Raw genomic sequence first — 24,586 nt, 5'->3', positions numbered from 1 at the left:
CCACAGCCCCTGCTGCTATCTCTGTCCTTAACAGACAGGGGCCCTTCTCCAGCCCCATGCCTGCTGCCTGGCCCCCCACCTGTCCCAGCATGCCCGTGGACAGACCCCACCCGCCGTGGCCACACCCATCTCTGGGGACACACAGGCACAGCAGAGGGTCATGGCTCTTTAGTGATCACAGTTGTGGACATTAAAATGGAAACCACCTTCACACCCCGTCTGGGCCTCCTTCATCCCTCGCTGGTCTAGTGTCACCTTCCGCAGAAATGTACCCAGACTGAGCGTCAGGGGGGCAGTGTCCGGACCTCCTCTTGTGGACTGGGCTCTCCCTGGGGGGCCGGAGTCTGGGGAGAGAGTGGGGAGCTTTCTATGGGGGGGGCAGAGTGGGGCAGGGGGAGGCAGGTGTGCACGGTCTCAGCCCTGGTCAGGCCTGTGTTTCTGCACATGGGCTGTGGGCAGGGACCCCTGGACATGCTCCAGGCCCCATCTGGCAGGACAGGCCTAATGTCAGATTCATGCAGGAGGCTGCTCCCTCTGTGGTTAAACGGTGCCCCCACATTCTGTGGCCCAGGGCTGTTCGCCCAGCGTGGCCTCCACTGGGCCCCTGCCAGCCCCTGCAGCCACGATAGGCATCGGTGGCCTTCACAGCTCGCTGCCTCCCTCCCAGCGCGACCAGACTTGGCTTTTCCCACAGGCGGTGGTGGGGGACGGGGGGCAGGCGGGGAGGGGTGCCCGGGGGACCCTCGGACCCAGCGAATCACTTCTGTTCCTGGGAGCTGGCCACACCTCCACGCCCACTCAGCAATGGCCCCAGGGAGGGCAGTTCCTGCCTGTGCCTGGCTCCCCACGCTGGGCCAGCCGGGCTGGGGCCAGTCGGATCAGGACCTGCGGCCGCCCCATTAACCGCGCCAGTAGCAGATAGCATCGCCACCCGCCCCTCTGCAGTATCCAGAGCTGGGGTGCAGGCGGTCAGGTAGGGAGTGCTGTGGGTCACAGACATGGCTGACCCCCACCTTCCAGTGGCTTCCTGGAGGGGCTGCGGGCTGAGTCAGGCGGTGTCTGGAGAATCCCCAGGTCCTGAGTCTGAGGGAGACCCACCCCACCTTGGCCTCCCATTAGCGCCCCTACCTGGCTACCGCACCCCGACTTCTCATCACCCAATGGACAGACATAAGCCTGACCCTGCTGGCAGTGCATGACCCCAGCTTCACAGGTGCAGAAACAGGATCAGAGAGACAGGACCCAACCTGTCTAGTCTGTGGGGGTGCAAGATGCAGCCCCTGGAGGCCCCCGCCCCGGACTCTGGTGAGTGACCCAGCCAGCAGGTCGGGGGCACAGCCCCTTCCCCAGGTCCTGAGCTTTCGGTCCTGCTGGGGGACGGAGGCGGTGCTGTCTCCTGTGACAGCAGGTGGTGGAGACCCTGAGCCCCCTGGGGAGGGTGGGCTGAGAGGACCGTGAGTGCAACCGGCCGTGCAGGGGCAGCGTGAAGAATGTCCCAGAGGCCAGAGCACAGGCCCCGAGGCAGGAATGTGGCAACACTGGAAGGTACCTGGTGGGGTCAGCAGCTGAGTGATTAGACTCCTCAGAGCTTCCTTGGGTGCTGCTCACAGGTGGCCCAGCCAGACCTCTGCCTCCCTGCCCCGCTCCCCGCCTTCCCCCCTCCTCTGCCAGGTGGCTCCTCCCACCCCCTCAGGCTCTGGTTTCCAGCAACAGAGCGCGAGCCCCCCAGGTAGGAGACCCCTCCCCACAGCCAGAGAGGCCTAGGAAAGGACCCCTGCTTCACCCCTGAGGAGTTGGAAGTCTCCAAGGGCTGTGTGGGGCAATGGGCAGGGGCTTGGGCTGCCCCCAACAAGGGCCACTTTCCCTGCCTGGAGGAAAGGTTCTGTGGGCAGAGGCATTTGAGAGACACTGCTCATCTGTCACCCCTCCCCCCACCTCGGACACCTAGATGCCCCTGAGCTCATTCCGGCCTCAGAACAAAACCCACGGCAGCCCTCCTGGGTCATGTGTCTCCCAGAATTGTGTTCAGGGACCACACCTGGGAAAATAGGGCCCAGAGGCACGGCTGGCAGTCGGGACCTGGTGGAACAGAGCCAAATCTGTAAAACAGGAGGAACCAGCACCGCCGTCTCACTGCTTGGCACATGGTGGGGTGTTGTTTCTCTTGCAGCCCCAAACTTGGCCCAGTTGGAGGACTGGCTCAGAGAGGCTGAGACTGTGATGTCTGCCCACCCGCCAGCTCTCTGGCCTCCTACCATGACCTCCTGGGCCTCCCCAACTAGCGGGTCAGCCGCGTCCCAGGAACCGTGCCTCACGCTGGACCTGCCTGGAGACCCCGCTCACTCCTGGCGGCCCCGGCTGCTTGGGTGGATCCCAGTGCCTGCAGGGGCTGCAGGGGGGCCCTGGGGCCTGCACTGCTCCCCAGATGGCCTGCTCTTCCTGACGGCTGGGACTGCACCCTGCATCCATGTGCTGGACCTCTAGGGACGCTCCATCTGCCACCTGCCCTGCCTTGTGCCAGGGGCCAGGGCCTTCGTGCCGGAGGACGTGGCTGTGACAGCTGCTGGGCTCGTGGTGATCAGTGACCTGGTCCACAGGGCTGTCCGTGTGCTGCAGCACACTGCCCGAGCACCTCAAGGCCACTGGGTGACAGTGGGCACCTTCTTGGCCCCCGGGGCTAGCTGTGGATACCCTTGACCACCTCTTGGTGACAGACTACGTGCCCGGGGCCGTGCACAGCTTCACACTGGGCCCTGCCTTGGAGCCACTGGCCCCCGCCTCCATGCTGGGCCTGGAGGGCCCCTGCTGGGTGGGCCTGGGGCCCGATGGGGGCCTGGCTGTGAGCGAGGAGTTCGGGGACGTGTGGCTGTTTGGCAGTGCCCGCCATCCCCTGTGCTCCCTGGGGGACCTGACTGGGCACCACTTTGGCAGTCCGGCAGGCGTGTGCACTGACGCAGCGGGCAGTGTCATTGTGGCAGACGAGCAGCAGCGCCAGGTGACCCTGTTCCCCCGGGCCAGGGCGCCCATCTGCCTGGTGTCCGAGGGGCTGAGGTGGCCCCTGGGTGTGGCCTGTGCACCCCAGGGCCAGCTCATGGTGGCGGACGCAGAGGACGGCTACATCAAAGTGTACCAGTCCTACTTGGAATTGGCCTGATCCGGTGGGCTTGAACGGTAGCAGCCCCTCACTGTGCGTGGGTCCAGCCCCCGGAGTTTGGACCATGACAGGAGGAATGTTCAGGGTTTGCAGGGTCCTCCAGGGCTGCTGGCCATGCCTTCCTGACCTTGTACATTTGCTGACACTCCTGAGCACTGCTGTCGGGCCCAGGCCTGGCCTCCTGTCTTCTTCCTGGAGAGGATTCAGACTTGGTCCGCTGCCTGGATCAGCTGCTTCCCAGCCTCCAAGGCCCAAGAGGCCTGCGCTTTGGGGCTGGCAGCTGAAGCCTGGAGATCTTCAGCATGTTGGGCCAGCTACCAGCACTTACCCAGGCAGGATCTCCCACCAGGTGCCCCAGCCCCAGCCTCCTAATCAGACAGAGGCAGGCAGGGAGGGTGTGACTGGGCGGGCAGGGCCGGGCTGGGCTGGGCTGGGCAGGGCAGCCTGGGCAGGGGTGCGGCCCTGCACTGTCCACCATTTTCAGAGGTGCCCCAGGTGCCAAGCCTCCCGAAGCTTCTCTGGGCCCAGCTGAGGTAAGGGGGGAGCAGAGGAGGGGCCCCCCCGGAGGTGCCCTGGGGTGACACATGGCTGGGTTGGAAGCCTCCATGCTCCTGGTCCACTTCTCCCATGTGACACTGTCTGAGCCTTCATTTTCTCCACTGCGAATGAGGATCAAACAGCTCCATGCTCAGGGGTGGGGTTGCTGGGAGAGTTCTGGGCAGTGGTCAAGTGCAGAAGAGCCTTCCTGTGAGGACAGACTCCTGCTGCTTAAAAATAGCAGGAAAATGGGGCCGGAAGGGGTAGGGGGTGTGTGGGGTTACTCTCAGTCAGGGGCCCAGCCAGGCTCCTAGTTCCAGTGGGTGGTCTTCAGGGGAAAGGGCCAGTCCCTAGTCCTGCCCCCGGGGGCTGGTGAGGGGATGGTCTCAGGGGTCTGTGGTTTAGGCCATTGCCTGACAAGGTCCCCTCCATATGTCCCAGCCCCTGCAAAGGTGGGGCAGTATTAAGTGGGTCGGTGTAAGGAAGTGTGTGGGGCGGGTGCTCTGTAAACTTTAGTAGTTGCTGCTGGTGCTAGGGGTCTTGTCCCCTGGAACAGGAGGGGCCAGGGATGCCTCCTGACCATCAGATCAGATGGCTTCAGACCCTGGGCCTCCAACCTTCGTAGCTCACTTGGCCTCTGCAGGGACTGGGGTGCAAAGGGGCCAGTCTGGGGCTGGGGTGGCAGCTTCTTCTGGGACCCCACCCAGGGCCTGGGGGTCCTTTCACCCTGGGATGGTGGAGACAAGGTGAGGTCTGGGACCCTCAAATGTCAGGTCTACTGGATCCCTCAGATGAAGAAACCAGGCATGGGGGAGGTTTGGTGGCTGTGGGAAGGTGGGGAACTGGAAGGCAGGGGTGTTGGGGACACTGTGGGTAGACTGGAGGGGGAACAAATATGCTGCGAGGGGGACAAGGACATGGGGGACAAGGACGTTGTGCACAGGGCATGGGGAAGACAAGGACGCAGGAGGGACAAGGGCGCTGCGCGCATGGGCCACGGGCTCCGGGTCCCGGAACGTTGCGCGCAAGGAACGCTCGGGCGAGGGCCGGCGGGCAGCCCGGGCGCCTTTGGGGTCGGACCGTCGCGCGGCAACGCCGGGAGCGGACGGAAATGGGGCTCGTGTCCCGCGGCGCCGCCGAGGCGGGGCTGGGGGCGGCGAGCGCTGTTGACCGCCCGGGCCCGCCCGACGCGGTCCCCAACCCCATCCCGACCCCGCCAGCTGAGGGCGCGGACCCGGGGAGCAGCCGGTGAGCAATCGGGGGGCGGGCCGGCGTCCTTGCGGCGCGACCTTGGGGAGCCGCCCCCGCCGGGCTGTGGGCCCCGACTCTTGCCGCGGCGGCCGCGGAAGCAGGGCCGGGAGCCCGAGGGTCTCCGGAGCCTCCTCCCGGAGGCGGCGCAGGCCTTTTGCCTCTCGGAGCCTCTGTTTCCTCATCTGTAAAATGGGGACGCCGCCGGCCGCCGGCCAGGGTGGGCCTGGGACTTGGGAGGGCAGTGAGGACCCTCCAGCCCCTGCAGGAGCCCGCCCGCCCAGCCCCGGGTTTGTGGCCGGGCCAAGTGGATGCCCTGGCGGGGAGTCTGGACCCCCGCCCTGTGGGGTGAAGGGCGGCCGGCCGGTTCCCTCTGGCCCACCCCAACCCGAGTCCCTCTCTGGACCCTTTGGAAGGGCATTCATGGTCAATGGAACTGGCTGTCAGAGCTTTACAGTTGTTCCTGACTGCAGTACAGGGCAAAAACCAGAGCCCTAGATTCGTGTCCATTTTTCTGAAATGAGAGAGGGGAAGAGCATTCTTTACTGAATGCTTGTTGTTTTTTAAACACGAACACATGGAGTAACAATGAATTCTTGTGAGCTACTGAGGAACAGTGACCAGGAGGCTCCGCAGAGGATGGTTTTAGCCAGTGAGATGTCCCTGGCTAGTCATAACTGGGCTTTTGCTCTGAATCAGTTCTTGTGGAGGATGACAGGATGTCCACTTCACAAGGTAGATGGTTGAGTTCAGGTTATGCGGGGAGGGTCGTTCTAGTGACTGATCTGGAATGGGCTGGGTCACAGGGAACCAGGTGTCATTCATAACAAGCAGCTTTCCCAGGCCTGTGCCCTTGTTTTTATCACAGTCTTTAAAGACGCACACGGCCGCGTGTTACTGCCCCGCTTTCTCCCATCTGCACCTCTGCTATCGATTGCCTCCTCTTTCATCTTTTCCTGGCTGTCTGATCTGAGCGGACTTCTTTGTGTTGGTCACTCCCAGAGGCTGAGGTAGTGGTGGGGATGGGAACTTACCCCGTGATTTAAGAGTTCTCTCTCACTACCCCACAGATGGGAACACCAACCTCTGCCCTCTGCTCTTCCCCAGACATGAGGAGCTTTTTTTTTTCTTTAAGGTAAACTTTGTAGATGAAGCATAAAACACACAAAGAAAGTGCACAGATCGTATGTGTACAGCTCAGTGAATTTTCTGAAAGTGAACCCACCGTGTAACCAGCTTCGCCCAGAGCATCTGCTCACTGTTAGGCCAGTTGTGTTTATTTTCTGACAGTAGCTCTCGGCAGTTTTCCTTAGCTCCTGTGAAAGGAGTCCCTGAGCAGGGTGTGATTGTGTCATTTGCCTGAGCTGGTGGGTCCCGACAGGCTGGTGCTGAGAGGCTTGGACCATGATGGCTGGTCCCCTATGGTGGTCACCAAGCGAGATGTACTGGGATTCTCACAGGCAGAATTGCTCTGTGCCTCTCACGATCCCTGTGTAGAAGTGTCAGGAAGACAAGGTGGTCCTTGATGCCCTTGCTGATGGCCACAGGAACTTAGCCCTGGGGCTGCCTTTGGGCTCCAGGCTTTCCCCTGCTGACACCCATGTTTCCTGCCCTCTCTGGTCTCTGGGGGGGAGAGGCATTTGGGAGTCCAGCTGCTGCTGGACTCAGAGGGACGCTTTTCAGTCAAAACCCACAGGTGGGAGAAGCCTCGCCCCTCCAGCCCCGCTCTGGACTGCAGGGGAGGAAAGCGGCCTCACCAGTTGCCTTTTTTTTTTTTTTGGCTACGTTGGGTCTTTGTTGCTGTGGGCGGACTTTCTCTAGTTGCAGCAAGTGGGGGCTACTCTACGTTGCGGTGTATGGACTTCTCATTGCGGTGGCGTCTCTTGTTGCAGAGCATGGGCTCTAGGCGCGCGGGCTTCAGTAGTTGTGGCACACAGGCCTAGTTGCTCCGCGGCATGTGGGATCTTCCCAGACCAGGGCTCGAACCCGTGTCCCCTGCATTGGCAGGTGGATTCTTTTTTTTTTTTTTTTTTTTCAGTATGCGGGCCTCTCACTGTTGTGGCCTCTCCCGTTGCTGAGCACAGGCTCTGGACGCGCAGGCTCAGCGGCCATGGCTCACGGGCCCAGCCGCTCCACGGCATGTGGGATCCTCCCGGACCGGGGCACGAGCCCCTGTCCCCTGCATCGGCAGGCGGACTCTCAACCACTGTGCCACCAGGGAAGCCCCGGATTCTTAACCACTGCGCCACCATGGAAGTCCTACCAGTTGCCTCTTAAGCCCTGGGCATTTGAGGCCCTTCCCACAGCCCCCCGACCCTCAGGAAAGGGCTCCCTCAATGTCGCACCTCCCCAACATGTGTGTCCCTCTCTGTCCCCCTCTCTCCGAGGGCCTGTTGAGCACTGGGGCCTGGAGGGCCAGGCTCAGTCTGAGGCCTGTGTCCCTCCCTCAGGTGTAGCTCCAACTTGGGGGTCTTAGCTCAGGACAGCTGCTCTGCCCTTTGTGCTGACACAGCGGGGTAGTTAGTGTCTAGGAAAGGGCGAGCTCCAAGGTGAACCTCCTGCCCATCAGGCCCTGTCTAGGAGGGCTCAGGTGGGAAATGAGTTGCTTACTGAGAATCCACATCCGCAGTGAGCTGACTCCTGTGCAAGGCAGGGCTCACAGTCCCGCAGGATTCAGGAATTGCAGCTGCTTGGGGATGTCCTTGCTGCTCAGAGGTCCTGGGAAGGCTGGTGTCCCCTCAGCCATTCTCCAGGGCTGGAGAACTTCTCCAACTTCTCCCACCCCCATTTCTAGAACACTGCCTGGTTGGGGGAATAGGTAGTCCTGAAGGAGGTGCTCAGCTGTGACAAGAGGATGGGGCTCCCAGGGAAGGATGGGCACAGCCGCAGGCTGGAGGGTTGGGGTAGAAAGAAGGAGAAGCCGCATGGAGCTGAACCTGTTCCCTGAGCACCAAGGCTCCCCCAGGGGGCTCACTGGGAAGGGATGTGGGCTTTGGCACCAGGCATGTCCCCAGGCATCTTCTTGAGCACCTGTACCAATGCCCACAGCTGCCAGCAGTGTGGACACGTCTGATTTCCCTCAGCTCAGCGGCAATTTGTTTAAATGTTCATCTTTATTCTTGCTAGCTTAGTAAGTAAATCAAGGTTTGTTAGATTTTTAATTTAAATTACTTTAATTGTTAACGAGATTGTAGATTTTTCTATGTGCTACACATCAAAAACGAATCAGTTCCCTAAAAACAAAAATTAAACCCTTGTGCTCACCCCCGCACAGCCTGTGAGTAGTGCTGAGCAGGTCACGTGACCTCACAGGTATCAGCCTGCCTGTGTCTGGAGGGGGGAAGCGTTGCCCTGCCTCAGGGTAGGGATGGGAGTGGCCTGGGCCTGTACTCACAGCAGCCAGGGGCAGAGATGGACAGCTGGGCCCCCCTGCCAGCCTCGTGACCAGACCCAAAGCTGGGTCGCCCCCACCTATGGGCCCAGTGGCCACGTGGAGGTGTCTGTCAGGGCCACCCCGGGTCCTCGGGGCACAGTGGCACTGGCAGCAGCTCTGAGCTGAGCCCCTCCTCTCTTCCAGCGGCCCCGACATGGTGCTCAAGGCCTTCTTCCCCACGTGCTGTGCCTCGGCGGACAGCGGCCTCCTGGTTGGACGCTGGGTCCCGGAGCAGAGCAGTGCCGTGGTCCTGGCTGTGGTGCACTTTCCCTTCATCCCCATCCAGGTCAAGGAGCTCCTGGCCCAGGTGCAGCAGGCCAGTCAGGTGGGCGTGACTGTGCTGGGCACCTGGTGCCACCGCCGGCAAGAGCCGGAGGAGAGCCTGGGCCCCTTCCTGGAGGGCCTGGGCGCCATTTTCTCCCACAAGCCCTGGTTCCAGCTATGCCGGGAGAGAGGCAGCAAGTCCTGGAGCTGCAAGACCACCCGCTGGCAGGGGCCTGCCTCTCCCGCCGCCTCCGGCGAGGACCAGGTCATGCTTATCTTCTACGACCAGCGCAAGGTGCTGCTGTCCCAACTGCACCCGCCTGCGGCCCTGCCCGACCGCCAGGCTGGGGACACCACAGCCAGTGCGGGGGGCCTGGCTGCTGTCTTTGACACAGTGGCGCGTAGCGAGGCACTCTTCCAAAATGACCAGTTCGATGAGGGCCCCGTGCGGCTGAGCCACTGGCAGTCGGAGGGCGTGGAGGCCAGCATCCTCGTGGAGCTGGCCAAGTGCGCAGCAGGGCCTGTCTGCCTCTTTCTGACCTGCCTGCTGTCTCTCGTCTCGGCTGCCAGCGCCTGTCGGTAGGTGCCCCTGGGCCAGGTGAGGGAGAGTCGGGCCCCTGAGGCCTAGGCCCACCCCTTGGTGTGCAGGGGTCATGGAGGCCCAGATGGCCCTTCTGAGGCTCACGGCTGCCCCCTGCACCCCGGTTCTCATCCCATGCTCCCTCTGCACTGTAGCTCAGAGGACACCCTAGTGGTGGTTTCTGTTCTGGTGCCCCTCGCTCCTGTGGCAAAGCTAGGCTTCCTGGAAGCCCCTGTGGTTGTGTGGGACACACTGAGTAGGGATACATGGTGACCCTCAGACAGCTCAGGCCCCTGAAAGGAGAATTAGATGATGAACAGACCTGGGTTGTTGCCGCGCAGGGGCTGCTGTTTGCCTTGCTGGCGAGTTGCTTGTCCTCCTGCAGACCCATAGGCCCACCTGCTTCCCTGGCCCCGGCCTCGCAGGAGAGGCAGCCCTGGGGGGCTGTGGGACAACATCCACTCGCTGTCTATCGGGCTGGGGGCGTGGTCCCCAGCCTGGGCCGCTGTCTAGAATTACCGGAACACTCCTGGCTGCAGGACTGGCCGAGGGATTTGTAAAAGCCCCTGGGGGCCCTGAGGATGCTGGGGCAGCACGCGGGTGTTCTGGCGAGTTAGCCACAGGACCCTCTCTCTGTGAGAAGCCACCTCCCTGGTGGCACCGCCTGGTACGGGACAACTGCGCTGCATCCTCAGGTCCAGGGGTTCGGCTGTCAGGTTTGGGGACTGGCCTCGCCGGCTCACCAGGAGCTCTGGTAACGCTTGGGCCTGTCCCTGCAGAGACACCCCAGCAGCTATGTGCGCACACCACCTTGGGCTGTGGGGGCTGCTGGGTATCCTGACCTGAGCGGTGGGTTTCAGAGCTTCACAGCCCCTTGGGATGAATCGTGTGAAAGTGTGTCTGGGCCTAGGTGCAACTTTGGGAAGAGAAATTCCTTTTGTCAGCTCTCAAAGAATGCAAGAAAGGTTATGAACCGCTCGAGTGCCCTGAATCCCGATCTGCCCCTTAGGTAGGCAGGTGCTGGCTGTTGGCGGAGGTCAGGAGCCCTGTGACGTCCATGTGGGGCATGGCTGTTGCTGCCCAGGGCAGGTGCAGGTGCTGCCCAGGGCTGGTCTGAACCTCGGGGAGACCCTGCATGGAGGTCTCTGCAGCCCATGCGAGGCTGCCTTCCACTGGACTGGAACGGGGGGTGCAGTGCGGACCACACTTCACTCTTGGAATTGGGTCAGAGTGGCTTGGCTGAGGACAGAAGCTTCAAACCTTCAAGGTCAAGACCTCCTTCCTCCCGAGGGCCTGAGCGTGGTCATCTGGCGGCTCTGCACTTTGCACGAGCCCTTTAGGTCCCTCCTGCCGGCAGTGGGGCTCTGGGTGGGAGCCAGGCTCTGAGTTGCCATTGGACGCTTTCTCCACCTTTGCTTGAGAACATCTCCCCTCAATGCCTGCATGTCTGTGAAGTGTCTGGTGCTTTCTTTGCTGCGTGAGAGATCATTCTCGTTGAGCAGTCAGGTCAACTGAAACCCTTGACACGGACACCCGTCCGGCAGGCACTCAGCTTCAGTGCCTGGAGTCAGCACCTTGCGTTCCCAGTTGATGGTCGTGAGCGACCGCAACCCCCGCTGGGCTGCCCACCTGGGTCCTCCCCCCGTGTCCCTGCCCTGCTGAGTTCAGGAGTGTGGCTATTTGGGGCGACAAGGGCCCTTCCTCTCTGCACGTTGAGGGATATTGGCCACGGCTGAGACGGCCCTCCCTCCCTGGCGGGCAGGAGAACCCCAGAGGACCTGGAGGCCCATCCTTCTCCCCTCCTCCGCAGGGTGTTCAAGCTGTGGCCACTGTCCTTCATCTGGAGCAAACTCTCCACGTGCGAGCAGCTCAGGCACCGGCTGGAGCAGCTCACACTCATCTTCAGCACCCGGAAGGCTAAGAACCCCGCCCAGCTGATGAGGTGCGGGTCCTGCCCTGTTCTCCTCCACAGTGGCCAGACGTGCCACGGGCCCAGCCCCTTCCCCACAGTAGACCTGCCCAAGCTGACCCTTTCTGGCCATGCCACCCTCACCACTCGCTCCTGTTGGACCTCTCCTTCCAGGAAGGCCAACATGCTTGTCTCTGTGCTCCTGGATGTGGCCCTTGGCCTCATGCTGCTGTCCTGGCTCCACAGGAAGGACCTCATCGGGCAGCTGGCTGATACCCTCGTCCCTGTGGCTGATGTGAGTTGGTTGAGGTGTACTTGAACACCTGTTTCCCAGGGTTGGGGGGCAGGACCCTTCCTGGGGGCAGCAGAGGCCCCTCAGCCAGCCAGAGCAGCTCACCCCTGACCCCAGACAAGTCCCCTAGGAGCTGCTGTGTCTTACAGAATAGGTGGGGCTGTGTAGACCTGGGCCCTCCAGCTCCTGGCCTCTTCCTGCAGGTGGCCTGTCTGGAGCCCCCTTGTGTTGGAGACTTTTAGGGGGAGCCACCTCCCTGCCAGGCTCAGTGTCATGGCATCCCCATTGCCTCCCCACCGTGCATGACCATTTCTGCTCTCCTGGCTCTTCAGGGTGGCTCACTTTCGGCCTGGGCACTCTGCACAGTCAGCATCACAGAGACCTTGTGTGTGTCCCGGTGTCTGTGTGGTCGAGCTCAGCCTCCCACCCTGCTCCCTGCACCAGTTCTGCATCTCCCATGCTGAGAGCCAGAGGCACCAGCTCATCGGCTGTGCTCCTGAACTTGCCCTGCACAGTTTGTGCGCCGTTCCCAGGGCCTGGGCGCCGCCCCAGCCTCCTCTCCCTTCCACAGTCATCCTCCCACTGTCTGTCCATGCTGGCTCTGAGCCTTCGTCTTCTCTGCCTCCTTCGGAGGCCCTGTCCCTTCTGTTGGGAAAATGTCTTCTTGCCTAGGGCAGGCCCTCTGGTCCCTCAGTGCCCCCCCCACCCCCTCTGCCCAGGCCTCTGTGGGGCTCCTGGCCCTGGGTGTGGTAGAGCCGCTGCAGCCTGGCTGCGAGGTCCTTGTGGGCTCAGCCGCTGCCTGCTGTCATCAGCGTCCAGGCACAAGTGTGCACTGGGCCTGCTTGTGGCCAGGCCGGGACCCTGCAAGCAGGAGCCCCTACAGGCCAAGAGTCCCATAGCTTCTCAGTGAGGCCTGGCCCAGGAGGGAGGAGGGAGGACCCAGGGGCTGGGGAGGGGGCTTGGCTGCTTCACCCTGCTCATCCATGCTCTGCCTTTTGGCCAGCTTCATCCTAGGCCTCCCTTTTGCAAAATTGCTCAGAAATATAAATATTTAATTTAAAAATGAAAGCCTCTTCCTGCTGCCAAGCTCTTCTCCTTTAAATATTAAATAAGGTCTATTTGTAAAGAACATTCTGTTCCCCTTCTCACTGCTCCTGACACGGCAGAGGCCTTCACCCAGGGTTGGGAAAGGCCTGCATTGGTACGTGGGAGGGAGGTGGCACACTGTGGGGCAGGGATGTCAGTCCTGTGGCCTCAGTGTTGGTGATGAGGCCAGGAGTCCTGCAGGCCTGCCTCCCAGGGCTGGCACAGCTTTCCTCCTGGGGCGGCCAGGACAGCAGTCGGCCTCCCTGCTCGCTTGTGAGGGTCCCTGTGCTATCTCTGGTCCTCGCTTGACATTGTTCTTCCCTCTGCGGGACCCTCCAGCACCCACCTCCGCCCCGTCCGCCTGCTACGGGGGCCCCTGATGGGCTTGACCCCCTCACTCTTACTCAGGGTCACCCAGATGGGTAACCGGCGTGGGGCCAGTTGATGGACGGTGTGGCCCTCATGTATCCTCGCAGCACGTGGCCGAGGAGCTCCAGCATCTGCTACAGTGGTTGATGGGCGCACCCGCTGGGCTCAAGATGAACCGGCCGCTGGACCAGGTGCTGGGCCGCTTCTTCCTGTACCACATCCACCTGTGGATCAGTGAGTGCCAGCGGTCAGGCGGGCCGCATCAGGGTTTCACCCAGCCCCACTGACCTGCACCTTGGCTCCTGAAGCCTGTGCCCCCAGGGACATAGACCCTGGCTGAGGGGGGGCAGTGGGGCCCAGCCAGGCCCTGTCCCCTTGGTCTCTGCTTCCTGTTGACCCAGCATCCCTTGCTATGCTGTGCTGGCCACTCACAGTTTCCAGAAGCTTGGGGCAGCCATCCTCATGGTGGACTTGGGGGGACCAGGACCTCCCTGGGCTCCCCCCTCAAGGCTGACCCCCATCCCACCAGGCTACATCCACCTCATGTCCCCCTTCATTGAGCGCATCCTGTGGCACGTGGGCCTCTCAGCCTGCCTGGGCCTGACGGTCGCCCTGTCCATCCTCTCAGACATCATAGCCCTCCTCACCTTCCACATCTACTGCTTCTATGTCTATGGCGCCAGGTGGGTGTGCACCCCCCCACCCCTGCGGGCTGACCCAGTGCAACCCCCGAGCCCTGGGCACCACAGACAGGCTTCCAGGGCCGGGTGGGCATGGGGTCACCAGCCCAGCTCTGATGGTACCACGTCCTGCAGGCTATACTGCCTGAAGGTCCATGGCCTGTCCTCACTCTGGCGCCTGTTCCGAGGGAAGAAGTGGAATGTTCTGCGCCAGCGCGTGGACTCCTGCTCCTATGACCTGGACCAGGTACCGGCTCCAGCTCCAGTCCAGCTGCCCCTTCGGATGGGCCGGCGCAGCTGCTCAGGCACCACAAGAGGCAGCCTCACTCCTGTTCTGCAGGGCTCCAGGGGTTGTGGGGAGCTGCAAGGGGTAGGGTGTATGCGGGACCTCAGACAGGGCAGAACCTTGCCCAGGCGGGGATGGACCCTGCTCTCGGGAGGCCACGGGGCTGTAGGCGCTTAAGGTGACCTCGCACAGGGCTTGGCTCTGGCTAGTCCCGTTAGCTTGCTCAGACCTGACACAGGGACCCTGAGTGCTGCCTTCCAGGGCATGTTTTTTGCTGCCTAATTTTCACCACCCTCCTATCTTTGGTGTACGGGCTGTATACCCTATCAGCTGGTGTCCCCAACCCCTGTCACCCCATGTGTCACCGGGTCTGGAGGCAGGTGTCCCTCCCATTACTGGAGAGAGCTGTCCTGAGCGGGCTTTCCCAAGTGGTCTCAGGAAGGCGGCAGGCGTTCCATCTCTGCTCAATTACAGGACGGATTTGGTGGGATGGGTGTCGGGTGTGCCCAGTGCTGGCAGGGCTGTCGCCCAGCACGGGGCTTTTGCTGATGCTGGCGTCCTTTCTCCCTGTAGCTGTTCATCGGCACCTTGCTGTTCACCATCCTGGTCTTCCTTCTGCCCACCACGGCCCTGTACTACTTGGTGTTCACCCTGGTGAGCCAAGTGCTGTGTACCATGTGGGTGCTGGGCGTGTCACCTGGCCAGTGGACCTAGCCCACAGTGCTTGGAGTGGTGACTGCCAGCAGCTATGGGCAGGTCGTCCATCCCTGCCAGCCACATGGGGTGTGGCTGTTCTGGACTCTGGGCGTGTGTGCTGGCCCTGTAACAGTCAGGGGTCCCACCCGGGGGGGACACCACTCACTACTGCTCTGGGACACACAGCTGGGTTCACAGAGGGCAGGGGTCTCCCGTGGTATGGGGGAGGCGAGTGCAGACAGCAGGAGGGGAGTGGCCCCCAGGTGGCTGGGCTGAGGGCCCAGTGGCTTTCCCGGGGTTGGAGCACCACCTCCTCTGACCTGGCAGCAGGGCAGACTGCTCCAGCCTGCGGCTTCCCTGCCTCCCTGTGCTCAGGCCTCAGGTTCAGGGCGGGGTCCCTGCCCCCTCCTTGGGACCCGTCAGGCTGTTCTGCTCAGGGGCATGCAGTGTGGCTGTGGCCACAGTCCCAGGTCAGAGACCCTGAGCACTGTCTGTGATGCAGCTCCGGCTCCTGGTGGTCGCTGTGCAGGGCCTGATCCATTTGCTTGTGGACCTCATCAACTCCCTGCCCCTGTATTCACTCGGCCTCCGGCTCTGCCGGCCCTACAGGCTCGCAGGTAGGTCTGCGTGCTGGCTAGGCGGCGCACCTGTGGGCCCTGGATGCGGCAGTGTGTGGGGCGGGCAGGGAGGACAAGAGCCTGGTCCCGGGGCGTGAGCTGGAGGGAGAGGCCCCCCGCCCTCAGGTTCAGAGGCCGCACAGGCAGCCCTCCCGCCTCCTCAGCCTCCCCTGTGACGAGTGTGGACGTTTGCTCTGAGGTCTGTCTGCAGTAGTCCTGTAGGTGGTGCCTGAAAGTGGCTCAGAAAAGACGTGTCTCGTGTGGTTGTGTGGAGCTGTGTGTGCCTGCTGGTGCTCCTCCTCCTGGAGGGGACCAGCCAGGGTGGAGGACGCCGGGCTGGCCAGAGCTGTGTGACAGGCGTGCCTCCCGCCCCGCCCCCGGCAGGCCACCACCTGCGGGGACAACACGCACCAGCCCAGCTGCTCCTGCCATCCCCTCTGCAGGCGATGCCCCTGTTTGCATGCTGACACCAGCCACGGGTTGGCCAGATGCCCCTGACAGGAGGCTGTCCCCACTGCAGGCCTAGGGAGGCCCGACCCAACTGGTCACTGAGTTGTGGGTTGGCTCATCCAGTTCAGGGGCTTTGAACATAACAGGAAACTTGGGGAGTTGCTGGCACGGCCCCAGAGCTGACCAGCATGCCCAGGAGGCCCTGGACTAGTTTGCAAACGGCAGCTCGGCCGCACGCCAGAGTTCACGGCTGCTGCTCCCAGCCAGTTCCGAGTCAGAAGACATGAATGTGCGTGTTCCCTGGGCTTTGGGCCTTGAGTCTGCCCGCTGGATGTCCTCAAACCCTCTTTCCAAGCCATGTTCTCCACAGACCCCCAGGTGGCCCAGGCCAGGGGCCCATGTGTAGTGCTGCCCATGCTCCCTGGTCCCCCAGCCCTCACCCACACTTCGGCACGCCTGGAAGCAGGCAGGTGGAGAGCCTGGCCCCGGCACCTTCCTCTCCCAGTCCTCAGCTCACGGCTGGAGCAGAGTCCTTTTAACTTCACATAAAAGGCCACAGATGCCGCCTCTTCTCTCCACCGAGTTTGCCTTGGGGCCTCTTCATCAATTGATAATTAGCTCCTGTTTCTCCTTTCAAGAACCTTCCGCCTTGGGGATCCCCAGGCTTGAGAGCCCACACTGCAGGCCAGAGTGTGCTGGGTCCCTGAGTCAGCCGTGCACACAGCAGTTGGAAGGCACTGAGATGCCAGCAGGGTGCCCACCACCCAGCAAGTGCCTCGTCCACTCTGGGAAAAACCCCATCCTACTCAGAAAGCAGCACAACCTGCCGGCTTCTCCCCGCCTGCCAGACCCGCGGCTTTGGTCTCTCAGTGCAGTTCTGCAGGAGGCCCTGACGAGGGCCAGGCTGCAGCTCAAGGAGGCAGATGGGAAGGACGGGCTGGAGAGGCGAGCTGCTGCCCGGGCAGCCTGTAGCCCTCGGAGTGCCGCTCGGAGCAGGAGTGCTGGTGGGGGCGGCCTGTGGGGCCCTGGGAGCCCTGGAGGGCCACCCTACCTCACGGGGACCTTGCTCTCCTTATAGCTGGTGTGAAGTTCCGAGTCCTGGAGCACGAGACTGGCAGGCCCCTCCGCCTCCTGATGCAGGTAAGGCCTCCACGCAGCCCTCATGCTGTTGCCTGCCATGAGGCCGCCCATGTTCTGAGGCATGTTCTGTGCCGTCCTGGGTGTGGGCCTCACGGGCCTGGGTGAGGTGCAGGCAGGAGGGCCCAGCAGAGCTGAGGGGTGGGGCCCGGGGGAGGCTTGCCCACCCCCAAGGCCTCTGGGCACCATGATCCTCTGTGCCTGGAACCTCCCCCAGCAGGGCCCATGTATGGGGTCCCCTATGCTGTGCCAGACACCCTCAGCCACCCAGGGCACCTGCCTGCTGGGCCTGCATCCCTGTCTCCTGCCCTGGGCCCCCGGGTTCTCCTTCCAGGCAGAATAGCAGAGACTTGGCAAAGGCCTCGGGACACACCTGAGGCCTACTCTGTTGAGCTCCTTTATCTTAAGCAGTCTGGGGACTGTCTTGCGGGAGGGAGCAGACCAGGTGCCGGTGTTGCTGGTTGCAGGTGTCCGGTTGGCCTGAGGGGAGAGGCCAGATGCTGAGGCAGCCGGGCCCTGTGTGGTTTTCCTGAGGGTGTCCTGAGTCCCACTTGAGGAGGCTCCAGGGAGCTGAGTGAGTCCTGGAATGGAGGGGTCGGTGCCCCACAGCCGGGCCAGAGTGGAGCCCGCCTGACCGTGGCCCAAGCCTGCCTCCCAAGCCACTCACCCCACCGTGTACCCCAGGCGAGAACGCATCTGGCACAGAGCTGGCCCTGCCCCACGGTTGTCCAGCCCGGGGACCCCCCACGAAGGCCTGCTGGGCCTACAGAGCTGGACTCCCAGGGAGTTGGGGGCTGTGTCCTGGCTGACCGCTGCCCTTGTGCTTCCAGATAAACCCCCTGCCCTACAGTCGCGTGGTGCACATCTACCGCCTCCCCACCTGTGGTTGCCACCCCAAGCACTCCTGGGGTTCCCTGTGCCGCAAGCTGTTCTTCGGGGAGCTCATCTACCCCTGGAGGCAGAGAGGGAACAAGCAGGACTGAGGGGCCCTGGCCACCAGCCGGCCCAGCACCACCTCCTGCCAGGGTGTCAGGGTAGCACATGGTCCTGCTCTTTGCCTTCCTGCCCCTGGTTGTCTGGGGCCTCTGCAGGCCCTGCCGGGGCCCTGCCCATCGCATCTCCTCCTGACTCTGAGGTCGTGGGAGTAGTGAGCAGGAGGATGCGGGAACGGCCAGTCAGGCCAGCGGCCCACGCTCCAGCACCAGCACATTTGCCTCGGGAACCCCCTTCTGACCTGTTTTGATGGCACGGTTAACCTGGTGCACACTGGCCCCCCAGGCCTATCCAGGAGCCCCGTCCTGCCCCCCACCCCAGTCTATACCCAGACCCTAGGAGGGGGTGCAGAGCCCTGCCTCTGCCCACCATGCCCGTTCCCAGTGGGGTGGGCTGGCAGGTCTTTCTGGCTGCTCACTGGCGCCCCACCCTGTCATGAGGTGGAGGGGATCCTTCCCAGGGTGCACTCAAGTGTCCTTGAGACTCTGGCCCCCAAGCATCTCCTTCTCTGGGGGATGCCCTCCTGGGTCCCCAGTGCCTTCCAGCTGTCTCAGTGGAGCCACAGCCAGTCTGGGGGATCCAAGCCACTGCTGACCCCCAGTGCAGTCCAGCAGCTCCAGGAAGCTGGGCAGCAGCGCCCCTCACGCCCTGATTCGCACAGGGCTTGTTGATGCTCCTGGAGAGACTGCTCTGCAGGAGGAGCTGCCCTCAGGGCTTTGGGTGTCCCTGTGTGAAGCCAGGCCACGTGGGGTGCCTGGATCTGTCAGCAGAGACCCACACACCCAGCTGCCCCGTTCCTGCCCTGTACCCCTGCAAATCTTCCATCTCGCTCACTGGCTTCTCCTGGGCAGATGCTCCTGCAGCCCCCAGGGAGGGGTCCTAGCACTCAGGCTGCATCTGCCTGCTGGCCGCAGGCAGAATCTGAGTGTGGGTGTGAGCCCCAGAATCCCCAGGGGGAGGAAGCCTCAAGATGCGGGTGGCGTCACATACGGTGTGTCATCGTGGAGTTGGAGATGTTCATGCTGTAGGCAGCGGGGCAGCACTCTCTGTCCATCCCAGGCACTTGGGACTGTCCACTTCTGCCACCCACGCTCCTTGGCTGTGGGCCACAGTGGGAGCGGGCCTGGAGGAGTCCCCACCAGCCCAGGGTCGGGCAGGAGGGGTACTGGCTCTGTCTTTTCTGCTGGGACAATAAAGCCTCCCACATATTTGGAGTGTGCGCTCTGCCTTCCCATCACCACGTGGGCAGTGGGTCTGAGGAGGCGCCCCTTCTCCTGGAGTGGCGAGACAGCTGGCCCCCACTGTTTGTCTTGAGATGACTACCATGCCTGTTTCCTGTTTATTGCCAAGCTGTGGGGCACTGGGCTCCCTGTCCCCTAGAGCAGGCCTCTTTGCAGGTCTGGTGCGTGTGTACGAAACGCTCTGGCCTCTTGAAGATGTCCTCGTGTGGACGGATGGACCCAGGGCCACTTGCTTTCCAGTTTTGGCCTTGCCGTGGCCTGAGGAGCTCCCAGGGCAGGGCTGGGGGCAGGGGTGCAGCCCTCTCTGGGAGCAGGGGTGAGCTCTGATAGATATATGTCACCACCTGAAACCTGTGGACTCCACACAGGAAGGGGCTCTCTCTGATGGACTCTGCCTGACCTGCAGCCTCCAGGGACCCTCAGGTGGCTTCCTCTGTGCCTGCTGTACTGGCTATGGAGGCGAGGGGTTGGAGCCCAAAGAGGTCACTCAGCAACTGCCAGGCCTGCATCACCACTGAGGGTCAGCAGAGGGCCCCACATGGCTCCTGGTGGGCAGGACCACACCCCAGAGCCTGCTGAGAAGAGCCTCCATCACCTGCATTTCTGGGGCCACCTTCCCAGTCACCAGATGCCAAGACATGGAGGCGGCCCGTGGGGCCTGCCTCACCTCCCGCTGAATCCTCTCCCTTGCTCCGCCCAGCCTGCTGGGCAGTGGTGGCTGTGTTCCAGGCCTTTTCTGGCAGCTGTCACTCTCGTGCCAGGTGCGGGGCTGCCTGCCCATCTCCCGAGGGCCAGCCCAGGCCTGGCACCAGAGCTGGCCGAGGGAACAGTGGTCACTCCAGCCACTAGCAGCCACCAAGACGTGCCACCTGCATGTCCTAGGCTGCTCCCATCCTGTGTGTCGTCCCTGGACCTGTACAGCCCTTGCCTAGGGACAGTCTTCATCTGTGGCTCCTCACCCTCAACCCAGGGCTCTGACCACCCCTGCCACGCTGACCTGGCAGAGCCTTGTCCTACAACTTCTCCGAGGCTGACCCTCAGACTGCCCTGAAAAGCGGACGATTCCCCTTTCAGCTGGGGCCGCCACCTCCCAGACGGGTCCTCACGGCCACCCACAGAGAAGGGCCCCGTGCTCTTCCAGTGTGGAGACAAGCTCAGAGAGGGGCGGTGAGCTGCTGAAGCAGGCAGTCTGAGCCACATAGTTCACTCCCGCCAGCTCCCTCCCGTCCTTGAAAACTTACTTTGATGTGATTTCAACTCAAAGAAACAGCTAGCACATCACAACCTTCAACAAATTTCCTGGGGCTAATGTTCTGCCACAGCTGCTTTTTCGTGCTCATGCTCTAACTTTTCTAAACCATCTGATTATCAGTTGCCCCTAATTGTGCTCCTAAGATGCCCAGTGTATGTATATCTTGTAAGGCCAAGGACTGACCTGTGTAACCAGGGCATGGCAAGGAGCATGGGTGGGGCCACCTCGCTTCCCGTGCTCCTGGGCACCAGTCTCAAGGACCCTTTGCCCTCAACCACCCCACAGCCGTCTCTGCCTTTCCCAGCACTGGGGTCCTCAAAGATCCAGCCAGTCACTTGGTAGCCTGTCCCTATGTGGGGTTCGTCTGATGATTCTTGAGATTCCGCTCCTGTGCTCTTAGTGGGAACATGTAAATGCCACTGTGTCCTTCTCAGGCATCGCCTTGGGAGGAACACCGTGTCTGCCCAAACCAGTGACGTCAACCTGACCCACCAGGTTCTCCTCTGCAAAGCTACTCTCCCTTTTACATAACAAGTGATTAGTACAGAGATATTTTCGACCACATGACCGTCCTGTCCCTCCTCCCCCTCTGGCCCACTAGCTGGCAGCGTCCACCATTGATTCTTGCCGGGTGCACACGGCTTTCCACGGCCTCTGCCTGTAGGACTTGAGTGGGGCCTCTCCTGGCAGCAGGCCTGGACTGGGGGTCAAGTAACTGACACTCGTGTGAGAGCTCCTAGGGCACAGGGCCAAGGTCTGTTTGCCCCAATGGGTGGTCCCCAGGCCCTTCTCAGAGTGGACAGCCTTGGGTATCCTGGAGTGGGGGGAAGGAGACACCCCAGACCACTCGTTTGTTCCCTCCTGGACAGAGGCTGAGTCTGGGGGCCTAGCCCCCATCCTCGCTCGGAGCCAGTGGGTGTGGGAACTGCAGGGGAGACTGTCAGGGCTCTTCACCAGACACCTCTGGGGCCCCCAGAGGGACTCAGAGTTACCCTCGACCACCCAACACCTGGGCGCCTCGCAGGGCTGACCCAGGACCTGGGAGCGGAGGGCTGTTCTGGGCTGCTTTGTCCTTGGCCAGAGGTTCCTCCAAGGTCCCCTGGGCCAGGCCTGGCACTTCGTGGGTCCCAGAGCGTCCTTGCAGAAGGGCATGCAGCTACGTTGGAGGCCAGCTCCTCCACCCACAGGGCCTCCTGGACAGCAGGGAATGGCACCCCTCCAGCCATCCCTCCCTCGACTGGGCCCCACTGCCCCAGACCCTGTGGGTTCCTGCGGTGCCTTTCTGCTCTGAGGTTGGGAGGTCAGAGGTCAGAGGGAACCGGAGCAGCACAGGAAACCAGTAAATCAGGAGGACAGGAAGCACCTGACAGGTTGCTGAGTCTTGCTCCCAGGATCAGGCTCCGTGGACAGGTTCTAGGGATGGTCACGCCTGCTGCACAGGCTGTGCTGGGAAGGACCCAGGCGGCCTCACTTGGTCCCTGGTGATGGAGAACCAGGCAGCGGGGCCTACAGCTGCTGGAGCCCCTTCGGGGGAAGTCCTGATGTACAAAGGGTGCTGTTGGTTTAAATTCTCTGCAAAGTGGAATGATAATAGTTTCTCACCCATCATCGCTTCTGGGCAGCCTCAGAAACCGAGGACATGTCAGCCCCACATGGCTTCCGGCCCCAGAGAGGGGCCTCAGTGACTTCAAAGCAGGGAGTAGGCAAAGCCAGGCTGAGGCGGCCTCCAGGTTGGGTGTAGTGACCTCTGCCAGAGAGGCTGGCTTGGCCATGTTTGGGGTTGGCAGGTGGTGGGGACTCAGCTCCCTGCCCCCACCAGCTGAAGGCTAACAAGACTCCGCCCACTGGCTGTCATTTCTGTAAACACTGTGCCGTGGGTGCATGTGCCCTTTCTCTCTTTTTTTTTAAATAAATTTATTTATTTCTGGCTGTGTTGGGTCTTTGTTTCTGTGCGAGGGCTTTCTCTAGTTGCGGCAAGTGGGGGCCACTCTTCATTGAGATGCACGGGCCTCTCACTATCACGGCCTCTCTTGTTGCGGAGCACAGGCTCCAGACGCGCAGGCTCAGCAGTTGTGGCTCACGGGCCAAGTTGCTCCGCGGCATGTGGGATCTTTCCAGTCCAGGACTCGAACCCGTGTCCCCTGCATTGGCAGGCAGATTCTCAACCACTGTGCCACCAGGGAAGCCCCATGTGCCCTTTCTGTACACGCTGGGGGCCGTGTCTGCTGTAAGCCATCATCCAGTGTTTGGCCACTCTGTGGATTACGAATGAGCAGGTGGCCTTGCCCATCCCTGGCCAGCCTCTGCTCTTGAATGTCCCAGAGGGCCAGGAGAATACCAGGAGAGCCTCTCCCTGAAGGCAGGTGAGAAAGGCCCAGGTGCTTGCTGCCCACCCAACAGAGAGACCAGCTCCTCAGGAAGGCTCCCCAGGCGCCCCACCAAAGTGAAACAGCAGAGTCCACATGGCCCACTGCCCAGTGAGGGTTATCTGCAGCTTGCGGGGGGTGGTCACTTGGTGTTGTGCCCTGCCCAGGCAGGGGTCTGCCCTCTGTGAAGACCACCTGCTGCTGGAGACACAGCCCAGGCTCAGTGATCCCTTGGGAGGAGTTCTTGCTGCCGTTTCTCGCCTGCTGGACAGATGTGCCAGCCCAGCTGTCCTCAGTGCAGCCCTCGGGGCCTGGTCACTATGATGATGTGCTTGTTCTCTCTGCACAGATCTGCTTTTTAGGGAGCCCCAACTCACACGTGGCCTCTCCCTAGCACGCACCCTCAGTGCCTCGTCCAGCTGAGTCCAGTGGCTCAGCTTGGACAACGTATCCTTTTGATTGATTTATTATTTTTAACAGCTTCATTGAAGCATATTTTACATATTATAAAATTCACCCATTTCAAGTGTGCAATTCAAGGATTTTTAATAGCTTTATCAAGTAGTATAACCATCACCAATTTTAGAACATTTTCATCACCCCAAAGGGAAACAGGGTACCCACTAAGCAGTTACTCACCATTTCCCCCTCCCCCAGGCACTGGCAACCACTAATCTACTTTCTGTGGATTTGCCTATTCTGGAAGTTTCACATAAATGAAATGTAGCAGGTATCAGCACTTTATTCCTTTTTATGGATGAAAATCCATTGTGTGGATAGGCCACATTTTGTTTATGCATTGATTTGTTGATGAATGTTTGGGTTGTTTCCACTTTTTGGCTATTGTGAGTAATGCTGCTGTGAACATTCATGCACAAGTTTTTGTGTAAATGTATATTTTCATTCCTCTAGGAGAGAAATTGCTGCATTTTATGGTACTTTTATGCTGAACTTTTTGACTTACTAGTTGTCAATTACATGTCATATGTGAATATGTTCTCGTGAAAATGTTATCAATGACGAGAACATCACTCTCCACCTCCAACCCCAAAGGAAACGATGCTGTCCATTTGGTGAGCATCATTCCAGGTTTTATCCTGTGCATACATTACATTTCGCTATATGTAAATCTAGAATGAAATGAATTAAGTTTTTAAAGCACAATCGTTGAAGTTACACTGGATATACTGTACTATCATTTGCTTACTTGTGTTCTCAGGTCGGTATTGCCTGCATCTTACCTTGTTCATCGAAGGGGCTGCGTGAACCTGGTTGATTTAATGGCACCCTGTCGGGGGCTCCAGATGGCTTCACTGCTTTCACCATCACCACAGCGCTACAGTGAAATTCTTTGAGCTCATTTCTGAGAATTTCTCCAGGCTCAATGAGATACGGAATTATTAGGCTGTTCAACCTCCCTCCCAGAGAGCTGTTCCCCACATCCTGGCCCACATGCGACATTGCCAATCTGATATGTGAAAAGGGTATTATTTTGCTTCACTTTCCATCTTGCAGAGTAAAACTGTATCTTCGCACGACTTCATACGCTTTTCATAACCCATCCATTCTGTAAACAACCCCAAAGTCACTTCCTCCTCGAGGCCCCTGGTCAAGCCTCAGAGCCTCACGCCCTGACCCTCTTCCTGGGCCCTCCTGGGTCCTCCACCCGGCCTGACCCCAGGCTGCCGTCGTCTCTGGAGCTGGAGGACCACCAGCCCGCTGACCCCGACGTTCCGCAGCGTCGGGCTTTCGGAGCGCCGCTGTCACCTGCAGGCCCTGCCCAAGGGAGGGGCAGACGAGGGGCCAGAGCAGAGCCGCCGCGCTGGGGACCCTGCGCCCCCGCCAGCACACCTGCGTCACCCCACCGCCCCCACCTTACCTTACCCCACAGCCCCTCGGCCCCGCCCCCCACGCGGGAACGGAAGTCTCGCCTCCCAGGCCATTCCGAGCGCCGATTGGCCGCCTTCATCCCGCCACGCCCCCGCCACGCCCTCGC

At 61.2% G+C, this 24,586-nt stretch overlaps 2 protein-coding genes across 6 annotated transcripts; both read left to right on the top strand.

Moving 5' to 3' along the window:
- Positions 1 to 2,721: 2,721 nt before the first annotated feature.
- On the top strand, positions 2,722 to 3,154 carry NHLRC4 (NHL repeat containing 4; the record flags this gene model as incomplete). The annotated part of the gene is made up of 1 exon (XM_082644750.1): positions 2,722 to 3,154. The coding sequence occupies exon 1, from the start codon at positions 2,783 to 2,785 to the stop codon at positions 3,152 to 3,154; it is 372 nt and encodes a 123-aa protein (XP_082500876.1). The 5' UTR covers positions 2,722 to 2,782.
- A 1,648-nt stretch (positions 3,155 to 4,802) lies between these two features.
- On the top strand, positions 4,803 to 24,054 carry PIGQ (phosphatidylinositol glycan anchor biosynthesis class Q; the record flags this gene model as incomplete). 5 transcript variants are annotated; one of them, XM_082645675.1, is made up of 12 exons in its annotated part: positions 4,869 to 4,939; positions 8,517 to 9,215; positions 11,027 to 11,158; positions 11,300 to 11,420; positions 12,980 to 13,106; positions 13,402 to 13,555; positions 13,688 to 13,799; positions 14,412 to 14,492; positions 15,037 to 15,151; positions 16,680 to 16,741; positions 17,206 to 17,312; positions 17,569 to 17,612. In XM_082645675.1, the coding sequence occupies 10 exons, from the start codon at positions 8,527 to 8,529 to the stop codon at positions 17,269 to 17,271; spliced, it is 1,659 nt and encodes a 552-aa protein (XP_082501801.1). In that variant the 3' UTR covers positions 17,272 to 17,312; positions 17,569 to 17,612. The 5 variants fall into 5 exon arrangements, with proteins under 5 accessions (XP_082501798.1, XP_082501801.1, XP_082501802.1 ...); XM_082645672.1 differs by lacking the exon at positions 17,206 to 17,312 and having other exon boundaries at positions 4,803 to 4,939; positions 17,569 to 17,851; XM_082645676.1 differs by lacking the exons at positions 17,206 to 17,312; positions 17,569 to 17,612 and adding an exon at positions 23,810 to 24,054.
- Between the last annotated feature and the right edge of the window lie 532 nt (positions 24,055 to 24,586).

The sequence above is a fragment of the Mesoplodon mirus genome, assembly GCF_964341445.2.
Source record: "Mesoplodon mirus genome assembly, chromosome: 15".
Classification (NCBI taxonomy): domain Eukaryota; kingdom Metazoa; phylum Chordata; class Mammalia; order Artiodactyla; family Ziphiidae; genus Mesoplodon; species Mesoplodon mirus.
The sequence above is the reverse complement of the archived record's forward strand: the minus strand, read 5'-3'. Positions and strand labels throughout refer to the sequence as shown.